At 44.7% G+C, this 11,148-nt stretch overlaps 1 protein-coding gene across 1 annotated transcript; it reads left to right on the top strand.

The window, feature by feature from the left end:
* The first annotated feature begins 4,594 nt into the window (after positions 1 to 4,594).
* On the top strand, positions 4,595 to 9,846 carry TWIST1 (twist family bHLH transcription factor 1). Its single transcript, XM_014076094.2, has 2 exons — positions 4,595 to 5,517; positions 9,193 to 9,846. Exon 1 carries the CDS (start codon positions 4,829 to 4,831, stop codon positions 5,480 to 5,482), a length of 654 nt encoding a protein of 217 aa, XP_013931569.1. The 5' UTR covers positions 4,595 to 4,828; the 3' UTR covers positions 5,483 to 5,517; positions 9,193 to 9,846.
* Positions 9,847 to 11,148: the final 1,302 nt, after the last annotated feature.

Genomic DNA, 11,148 nt, shown 5'->3' with positions numbered 1-11,148 from the left:
ACATGGTTCTGTATGTTGGACTGGCCACTTGTCTTTATTTAATATGCACCTGGCTGGATTTTGAATGAACAGAATGCTTGATTCTTATCTCTAGATTGATATCAGAGGTGCCTGCGGGGTATGGTAAAAACAAAAAACAAAATGGCTGTCTTTATGGTGTGATCATGACACAAACATAAAGAAGGTTGTTGCTGTAATTTTTATTCTTTGGCCAATACCTATAGACATTACTGTCTGAAAGAAGCCAGTTTTCCTGACTTTATTATTTTAGGCTAGTATTTTTAATTCAGGCTGAAGTAGATCAGAACAGAGTCCACTTCTCATAGCTTGCCCAATGTTAAAAACATAGGGATTTGTTTGTTTAATTGATTGATTTACCAATTGTCTTTTAAAAGCTGGAATGGGGAAGTGTTTGAAAAATCCTCTAAACAGTATGTAAAATATATCTGTCCCTGCTGATGAGGAAAGCAAATCCTTATGTTGCTTCCCCACCCCCACCCCTCTTTTAAAATTATCCCCTACTTTAATATTCATTGGCAGCACTTGAAGGGATTGTGTTTATGCTTTTTTTCCAGCATTTAACTTGTAGCTTATTAAAAGCTCCATCTGATGCATTTTGTGGGATGGTTCAGTTAGATTAGAAGTGATAATGCAATCCCTTTGACTGAAAGGGAGGGGTAAAGTTTGGGAAAGCAACAACTCTGGTCCACTTTAAACCACTTGACTAAAGACGCCAAGAAGGAAATCAAATTCATTGGCAAATTCTGAGTAACCTCCTACAGAAAAATGGGAAAGATGACTTCTCAGTTCATTTTCAGGGCTGAGCTGTGTTGTCCCACAGTTTTCCAACGCTTACATGGACCTGGAAGATAAAAGCTGCTTACACTTTAAGCAACAATTTTGGAATGTGGGAAGAGATGAGCAAAAGTTTCAGATTATCAAGGTATAATTATTCCCTTAAATAAACCTTGGTCCTTAACTCAGTGACAGAATTAAGGACATTAAAGCTTTTGATTTCAGTCCCTGACCTCTTCCTGGCTAAGAAATTAAGCATAAAGAGTTTAAATCACTATAAATTCCTGTTCTGCCATCAGTGACATTCAAGAAATAGCAGGATTTGTGAGCCGAACAGTCCTTGCTTAAAACGATCCCCAACGTAAATCATTTGGTCATTTATTGTTTCAAGCTTAACCTACCTCACAGGATTGTTGTGAGGCCAATAAAAGGACCAGTGTGCCAAAAGTTTTAAGCAAGCAACTTTTATAAATGCACCTCCCATTTTCTTCAATCCCTTCTAAGACCAGAAAAGTTTTCTGACCATGCAAAAAATAATCTATCTATCTATCTATCTATCTATCTATCTATCTATCTATCTATCTATCTATCTATCTATCTACCTACCTACCTACCTACCTACCTACCTACCTACCTACCTCCCATCTATCTATCTATCTATCTATCTATCTATCTACCTACCTACCTACCTACCTACCTACCTACCTACCTACCTCCCATCTATCTATCTATCTATCTATCTATCTATCTATCTATCTATCTATCTATCTATCTATCTATCTATCTATCTATCTCTATCTATCATCATCTATCTATCTCTATCAATCATCTATCTATCTCTATCCATCCATCCATCCATCCTATTGAGAGCAACTCTTGCCGACATAACTCCTTCCTACACGATTGATTCCAGAAAGTAAGCGCCACCTTCGCCATCAGACGTGACCTTTCTAGGGACCTTTCTCAGGTCAGAAGTCCTCCTTTTATAAAGTTTTGAGGAACATCTGAAGAGAGTAAGTGTCTCCCGAGTTTGGATCTCGGGGGGGGGGGGGTGGCCATAATAATCATTGTTTTGGAAATGAAACGAGGCTGACGAAGTAAAGGCACTGCCCGAAACACTGTAGGAAAACGCCGGTTGAACGCTACGACGGGTTTAAAGGGGAGGGGCCGCAGGAGACGGTTAAATTCTGCACTTTGCATTTCCCTTTCCCGACGCTGCGTTTTTACTAGGAAAAAAATGAATAAAATATTGTCGAACTATGTTCAGCTAGGCCTAAACAGGCTTTCTTCAACCTGCTGCCCCCTAGACGTGCTATCTGCCTTAGCTTAAAGGAAGAAAAGACCCTTTCCTTCCTTTACTAAATCCAACCTTTGAATTAACCTCTAGATTAAGACTTTTTTCCCAGAGTCTTTTTTAGATCCGTTTAAAAACGACTTCGATCCAAAAGCAGCGAAGGCTGGGTTTTGTAGTTCAGCATCATTTGGAGGTCGACAGGCCACTCTGCCTCAAACGTGGATCCAGCGGCTGCCAGAAAAGTTACCTTCGCCTTTCAAGACACGTGGGCCACGTGGATTTTTTTCAGTCTTGAGGCAGCACCGCGGTTGCTCTGAAAACTTACCCCGCTACTTCGGTCTGATCTGATTGATTTATTTGCAAAAGCGACAACAGCGGCCGCGGGGTAGAGGCGCGGCTAGAACAGCAGCACTTTTAGTTCCGAGCATCCAGCGGGCAGTTCTTGGGAAACCTACGAAATCTTTTCAATTCTTTTCAGCTTTTCTTTTTAAGGGACACATTTTTTCTCCAATCTCTGCACTTTGCAGACTAAAAAGCTTGGCGTTTTAGAAAGAAACAAAGAAAAAAAACTATAAAGCAATACCAGAATAGTTTTGTTTGATTTTTTTTATGCCGTAAAAGCTATTGTATTAATATATTGAAGGACGCAGAAGATTGGATGTGCTCGGTGGCTGGAAGTATCTGCTTCCAAAGACCTTCAGCACACCTCGCTCTCCGCCTTTAGCGCATAGCGCAAACTTATTTATAAATCAAGGTAGAGTGAAGATATTTTAGAAAACAAGGCAGATGCCTTCGCCATTAGATGGCAAAGCTTTCACTGCCGGCAATGGAATATCTTTAACACACATCCCTCCTGTTATTTGGCTAATAGGGGAATCTTGGTCCAGTTTATTTTGGAGAAGAACCCGCTGCCCTTCCGCTGTGGAAGGAAGCAATCCAAACAGTACCTGAATGCTAACACCATCTTGGATCTGTGGATTATTCGGTCACCTTTAGAAACACGCATTTTCTCCCCGGCCCAGTTCAGAAGCAAGGACGTTGCCGGATATCTTCAGTCCATCTTGTTTTATTTGTCGGCTAGTAAGAAGCAATTGTCTTTTGTGGGGGTAGAAGGGAAGAAGTTTCCCAATAAACAATGCATCGGTCGAATGTTACCTGGGATCCGTGCCTTTATAAGTCAGAAATGAAGCTAGACGGAACCCTAATTCTGATTTCTGACAGACCGCAAGACGTAAACTCTCTCTCTCCTTTCCCCCTCCTCAACTCCCCCCTCCCGCTCATGAAATCAGTCAGCCTCTGATCCAACGTCCAAGAACTGCGTGAAATCAACGCTTTGGGCGGCTGCCCGAAGCGAGCGCTGAGGCACTTAGGGAAGCGAGCAAGGCTGCAGAGACATCCTTGGAAAGCACACCTCTTGTCCTCTAAATGGCCAACGGGACGCTGTGATCGAAGCATCAGAATCTAATTCCCCAAGTTGAGCCTGGGGAGATCCAGTCAGAGTTCAACAGGCAACTCGATCCTGCATGCATTTGAACAGGCTCCCTTAAATGTAACATGGCCCCGAATTAATTCGCATTCTGAACTTGAAATTTGTTACCCCATTTGATATTCTTGGAATTCACTCCTAACAGAAGCGGAATACCTTTCCTCACATCCAGTTCACACTCTACTTGTAATTAGCGGTCATTAATGAAATGAGAGTTTCATTAAACTGTTCTTGCTGGACGGTCTGGGATCTACAGATACAAATGCCCCTTATTTGGAAGTAAAACAATATATCATTTGTTTTCTATGCGGAAAACTGCGCCTATTTAGGATCGCAGTTCAACTTTTTCTAGGACTTTGACATGTGGTGATGGACAGAATTGGTTAAATGGTGGTGGAGTTCCTGCCTGAAAATGGAGCTCAAACCCAAGGGTTGGACCCAACTTCTTCAGAACTTGGTGGCCAGGGAAGGCAACCAATTCCGACGACCCTCAATCGACCCTAATCGCGCAGCCAGATAGGAATGACTCGGAAGTAAATCTTGTGACAGAAATCGGCCCTCCTTCCAAGCAGACGACTATAGCATGGAAAGCAATGCTTCTTGATTCGACGGAGCTGAGGTGGCTTTCAAGGAAGTGCTTAAGCGGATCGCCTCGGAAGAAAAATGTCTGAGGATCCCAGGAGAGGATAACCGGAGCGTCGGGGTGCTTACAGCCCATTTCCCCATAGCCCTTCAAAGGCTGGTGCCCTTTGGAGGGGGAAGGAAATGGCAGAAGGGTAACAACCTCTGAGAGCAACCGGCGGCTTGGGGAAGGAGCTGCCTCCGTTCTCTGGCTAACGGTCTGGGAAAGGCAGCGGAGAGGAGGGAGGGGGAAGCGGAAACTTTCGCCTCAGCCTCTACAAAGTCCCTCCTTCTCCACGTCAAGCCAATGACACCGCTGCCCCCAAACTTTCCGCCAGCAGGAGCTATAAGAGCGTTCCAGGCTGCAACTTTAGCCCAACTCCCAGCCAGCTCCGAGGAGCCCTCGGGAGGGGAGCTGACAGCGCCAGAGATTCTCCTTCCTCCGCTGCCTTTCTTTTCGGATCTGCATGGCCTCCACCCTCCCATCCAACTGAAAGTTGCTGCCGACTGCATCTGGACTCTCGCAGGCCAAGGATCTAACCGCGGGGAGCTGGCTGGCTAAGCATCGCCCGCCGCCCCCCACCTCGCCCCTTCCAAAGGGCTGCTCAGTGCGCCGCAGGTTGGCCCTAGAGATGATGCAGCAGCAGCAGGACGAGTCCAACTCTCCAGTCTCGCCCGCCGACGAAAGCTTGAGCAACAGCGAAGAGGAGACCGATCGCCAGCAGCAACAGCAGCAACAGCAGCAGCAACTTCAAGGCGCCGGCAAACGAGGGGGACGGAAGAGGCGCTCAAGCCGTAGGGCGGCTGCAGGAGGAGGAGGCCCCGGAGGCGGCGGCGGAGTGACCGGCGGAGGGCTCGGCTCGACAGAGGAGCCGTGTAGCCCGGCGCAAGGCAAAAGAGGCAAGAAGTCGGGCGGCGGCGGCAGCAGCGGCGGCGGCGGAGGAGGAGGGGGCAGCAGCAGCGGAGGAGGCAGCCCTCAGTCGTACGAGGAGCTTCAAACGCAGCGAGTGATGGCCAACGTCCGCGAGCGCCAGCGCACGCAGTCGCTGAACGAAGCCTTCGCGGCTCTGCGCAAGATCATCCCGACGCTGCCGTCGGACAAGCTGAGCAAGATCCAGACCCTCAAGCTGGCCGCCCGCTACATCGACTTCCTCTACCAGGTTCTGCAGAGTGATGAGCTCGACTCCAAGATGGCCAGCTGCAGCTATGTGGCCCACGAGCGCCTCAGCTACGCCTTCTCCGTTTGGCGCATGGAAGGCGCCTGGTCCATGTCTGCCTCCCACTAGCGTCCTGTGCAGCCTGGCGTGCCTGGAGACTTTAGGTAAGAGCGCAGGATTCGGTGGAGCGGGGCTGGGCTGAGGAAGTGAGGGACCCTCGCGAGGAGGCCGCCCAAGGACCTCCGAGGGTATGGCTGTCCCGGGGGATTGGCGATAAAACGCTCCCCAGGGATATCCTGCCTGGAAAGCTCCGGAATTCAAAGACTTGGAAAACAATTGACTACCCCTACAAGGAATCTAGTCAGGCTTCCGAGGCCAACCTTTCAAGGACTTTTCTTCCCTTACCAAGGTCCTCAATCTTGGAGCCCCTTAATTTGCAGAACAGCAGAAATGGGGAAGTGGGTTGTCTTTTTCAGAAAGTTAGAGAGGCTGCGAGGAATCTTCTGAAACTTCAGAGGGGGTTGAGAGTCCGTTATCTTAATTCTCTTCTGGAAGTCGCTCTGGGTGCCAACACAGCCTTCTCTCTTCTCTTGAGCTGTACCACCACAAGGTGGGGGTAGCTGAGTGAGGAGTAAAAGGAGTTGAACATCTTATCAGCCCACTTTAGCCATCCTGTTTTCTTTGGCACGAAAATTAAGGACCAGGGCAGCTAATCCTTAAGCAAGCTCTTGATTCCAGAGGTGTTTTCAGAGGGACTTTCCCAGCTCAAGCACTCATCTTGCTCTCATTCCACACACGTGTCTGACCTAGCCTTACCTCATTTTCTTCTATCCACATTCCAAAATTGTTCTTGATTTTTTAACAGGAGACCTCGGGCAATCCCTTGGCCTTAGTAGAAAATTCTATAGAAATTTAGGCAGGAGAAGGAAGCTTTCTTCTTTAAAATCCACTGTTAGGTTCTCCCTCCCAAGCACAATCTTGGGAGGGAGCTGTTCTGCATCCTTTGCCTTCAGAGGTGTTTTCATTTTTATCTTTTTTATTTCCACTTATTATATTTTAAGATTTCCCCTTGGAAGAAGCATATACTTGAGGAAAAATAAGCTTTTCTTGCATTTTCTCTCTCTCCAGACCATTTATACATATCCAGGCTCATCTTCTTGTGTACCTTCTTGCTTTATGCAGAGTGAAGTCCACCAATATCTGTAAATGAGCAGCATGATAGAATCTCTTTCCAAGATTTTCCTGGAAGCTATGTGACATTAGGAATGTTTATAGTCCTGCTACCACCTCTTGAATTTTCCACACACATTCCCAATTTCAGGAAGGGACGGTGGTGGGTTTAAGAAGCTCAGTGCTTAATTGCATGTTGTTTCTTCTTCTTCTTCTTCTTCTTCTTCTTCTTCTTCTTCTTCTTCTTCTTCTTCTTCTTCTTCTTCTTCTTCTTCTCTTTCACACTCATGACAAAAATCAGAAAAATCAAATAATGGGTTCAATTTACCAAAATTTGAGTGGACGTTGTAGATTCTAAGCTAAAGTCTTGTTTGCTAGACTTCCTTGGCTAACCATCTCCAATTATATTACCAAAGATCTAATTATTTTGAGAATGGCACTACAAGGAGTGCTTGAGTAAAAATTTCATTTTGTGTCACAAAACATAAAACAAAATATGAAAGCAAACATGCAAAACTTACTGTTCCTGGTTTGCCCCAGATTATAGCTGATGAAGGTCCATAATTTTGGTAGAAATGCAGTCAAGATCCTATGCAGAATTATGATGTAAGTAGTCCTATGTTAAATTATCTCCACTTGTATTTGATCTTGCCCTAGAAATGTGCATTGATGGCACTAATAGTCTGAAGCCTAATGTGTTTTTTCAGCTCTAGCTCTTCTAACTTTTTTTTGCATACTTTCCTGCTAGAAAATTCATCAGGATAAAGCGTACATGGGAATCATATGGTTAAATCTGCTAATTCAGAATCAAAGGAGTTTTTAAAAATCATAATGGCAACTGGAGGCTCATTTTTGGAGCCAAGTTCTTTTATCTATGCAGAGCTTTATTCACACATAAAAGTGGCAGGATACCTGAATAAAGCTATGGATCTTCTTTAAAAATGTGAATTGTTCCATTTTGGCCATTTCATTTTCCTTCAGGAAGAACTGGAGATTAAGTCCTATTACATATTCCAGAGTAAATGCATCTAGAATTACTTGGTAAGAGTACATTTGTTTTGAAACAAGTCACATTATTTTGTTGGAATTGACTTGTGAGTAGAGTATATGATCCTTATCCCACTGAACACAACATGTCTTACTCCCAGGTAAGCTGGTGCCTGTACTGCAGTTTAGCACTGCCAACTTGGGGGAGGAAGGAGGGCAATTTGTTAAATCAGACCATGGTGTAAAAAATATGAGCAAATGGAAATACTACCTCAAAAATTAAAGATCTTCTGGAAAGTTGGAATAGAGAGAGAGAGAGAAGAAAATGGGCTTCAAGCCTGAACCTGTGTCTGTTTACTCAGAGATCCTATTGATTTCAATTCTTCACACATAGGATTGTATGTGCAGCTCTAGGCCCATGAAAAAAATCAGATCTTCCTATCCAATAACTGGCATTCTTTTGGAGTAAATCTCACCAACTGGAGTTGATGGGAAGATCAATTGCCAAAATCCTTATAATTATCCAGAGATCCTTCTTTTATAAAATCAACTCTGAAGCAATTTGGATTTATGTCTGAGTAAATCTGATCAGGTTCAGGGTATTAGATCAGCCTTTCCCCAGTTGCTTCCTTTGCCAGATCACTCAGTGTCCCATTTGCCTGGAATGAGGAGTGTTGAAGTCCAAGGTGCCCAAAAGGCACCAGATTGAGAGAAAAAGACATTAGGCGATCCCTCTCTTGGTCCCCTCTGCCCCCCCTCCTTTCTCTAACCGCAGCCTGGGAGGGCCGAACTGGAGTTGCTCTGGGGGATTGGAAAGAACTAGGCTGGGATCGAAAGTCAAAGAGGCTGAAACTTCTTAGGTAAAAGGATGGAGGGCGATAGGAGGGGGCCACTTCTGCAGAACTTCCATCGATGGGAAAAGCTGGCTAAATGCCAAACTGCTCTGGGTGAAATTGTTCAAAGAGCGGGACCCAAAGTTTGAGGTCTAGCCCGCTGGAAAGCGAAGACCAATGATCCTATTCCAAAGCTTCGGTGGTTGTAGGTAATGGACGTGTAGAATTGTACAATATCTGTACAATTCTGCGCGCGTTCTTCTTCGGTTTTCTTGGACCCGATGCTTGATCCAGGATGCCAGCGGGGCAGTACACATCAACTCGGATTATTTTCACTCTTCCTAACCCCCACCCAGTTCCCACAATACATTAGGTGGCTGGCTTCCCACGAGGCGATTGGAGAACTCAGGAATTCCGGCTCCCGAAACAGACTTCCTTGGAAGCAAGTTACCCCAAAAAGGAGCGAGGATTTATTTAAGGGAGAATTTAGTTAAGCTTCAGGAGGATAATATATCCCCCATTTACTAGATTCGCCCGAGATAGATCTCCGTGACGCTTCCTTCGGCGCGTTTCCTGATTTCATGCCTTGCCAATATTCCTCCCCCCACTCCAATCCGCCTTCCTTTGTGCTTTAATTCCCCCCTACACACACGCGCACTCACACCCTCACGCAGCCTTGCAAACCGCGGCTTGAAGCTAGCAGAGTCATAGTTCTGGAGGGTCGCGAAAAGAAGCTTTTTCTTCTCGCTTCGCCCTCTCTTTCTAAGAGGGTTAATGTTTTTCTTTTTTCTAGTAACAGTTTTCTCCCTTCTCCCCTTCCCTTCTTGTCTCTCTCTTTTTTCCTCCCAGATAACATTGTTCTCAAAGGGAAGGAGAGAAAATGGACAAAGTAGAGACTCTGCACTTGGATTCGCCCTCATTCCACCTCCCGGGGTTATTTCCTCCCTTCTCAGACTATAGCACGCCAAGGATTTTCTTGGAAATGTAGACCCGTTCTTGGTCCAGGTTGCAAAGAGCAGGGCGTGGGGAGAGCAATTGAGGCAAGAGACCTAGAGCCCCTCAGACGGTGAGGTGGCTGATCCAGAGTGAAGGCTGGATGATCTACCAAACATCTCTGCATTCTGATCGAAATCTGAACCAGCTCCCCCCCCTTACCATTTTGACGAAGAATGTTGGAATTTTTCCCCCTACTTCCTTTCCCTCTTTTTTGCATGCATGCATTCCCTAGAGAGCTTATGAGCCACTCATGAAAGGAAATATGTTACTGGAGTCCCCCACCCTTCTTTTTGAACAGATCTAATGACAACGAACCCCCCCTTTTTAAGGAGTGAGAAAGGGAAATTCTCCCACCCACCGCCCAAAAACCATTTCAGCAGCAAAACCTTACTGGCTCAAACTCTCATGAGCAAAATATTTCAGGTTCCTTATTAGTTTTGCTTTGTTTTGGAATTGTTCCTGGAAAAAAAGGGGGAGGTGCGGGGGGGGGGACAAAAATGAATCATTCTATTTATTTATTGATGACCCATGTTAAAAATGCAAATAGATCCAGTGTCTAAATGCATTCCTATTTTGATGATTGTTTTGTAAATATCATTGTATATTTTTCTGCAATAAATAAATTGAACTGTTAAAGAAAGTTAACAGTTTGATCTGTACTGAGAAAAATAGACTTGAAACTCACAGTAAATAATACTAGCGCAGATAGTACCCAGAAGCATAGTGGGTGTGGGTAGTAGAGAGGAGGAAATATAAACAAATGGGGGGAAAGCGCAAATAAACCAGCTACTGACAGACACAGGAGTGTTAATTATTGAGACAGCTTTATGATTCTGTTTGTGGGTTTACTGAGCTTCAGATATTAACCCTCTTTCAGTCAAAACAACCAAGTACTTGACAGGTTCAAAAGCAGTGAAATATGCAGGGGTCTCTTCCCTCCACTCTCTTAATGAAAAACCATTGCCCCCTCTGTATCTAGTATCTTCGTTAATGTAGAGGGTTTTGCTATCTTGAAAATCTGTGTTAAGTTTTGTTGCAGTGCTAAATAAACAGAACATCCCGCAATTACACCTCAAGTGCATACTTCTTTTTTGGGGGGAGACAATGAGAAGGAGTTGGTTAGGTTTACTCAAGAGCCCCGTTGATTTTATACTAACATTCAATTAGTATAGACACAGAGGTTTAATAACTGGGAAACTAATAACTTGGGATTTAGAGTATCTTGGAAATAATGAATTCTTTGTAAGTTTTAGAATGTTTATATCACCCAACCTGGCACTCTCAATGTGTTACATATAGCTCCCATCATGCCCAGCCAGTGTAAACGTGGTTTAGAAGTGATGGGAGTCAGAGTCCAATTACATCTGGAAAACGTCAGGGGAGAGGTTGGTTCAGACTAAATAGATTCGGTAAGCTCAAAATAACATGAAACAAATCCCATTCATTTCCACAAAATTGCCAAGGAATATTTCCAGTTACGATTTCAAAGCAATACTTTCTTTTTAAAAGAAAAAAAAATATCCCTGTTGTTGCTTTCCTGATATAGGAAAGGTCTGTCTTCTGGCGTTTCGCTGGGAAAAGGATGCATGTTCACTAGCAAATGCCAGATTGGGTCCCCGTATATCTCTTTGCAGATTTCTAAATAACCCCTCATTCCACAGCCTAAAGATGTTACGGCACGTTCCCTTTCTTTGGGCCAAAGTCAAGGGAAGAATCCCAATGGACCATTTGCACAAGTAAGGTCCAATGGCAGTCAGAGCCTGGGACTCTATGCAGTTAGTCCAGATCGCAGGTTGCAGTCCCTCTGCA

Source organism: Thamnophis sirtalis, unplaced genomic scaffold (assembly GCF_051295495.1).
Source record: "Thamnophis sirtalis isolate CommonGarterSnake01/CBP01778 unplaced genomic scaffold, rThaSir2_p1.2 scaffold_4, whole genome shotgun sequence".
In the NCBI taxonomy this organism is placed as follows: Eukaryota; Metazoa; Chordata; class Lepidosauria; order Squamata; family Natricidae; genus Thamnophis; species Thamnophis sirtalis.
This window is presented reverse-complemented; position numbering and strand designations above follow the sequence as displayed.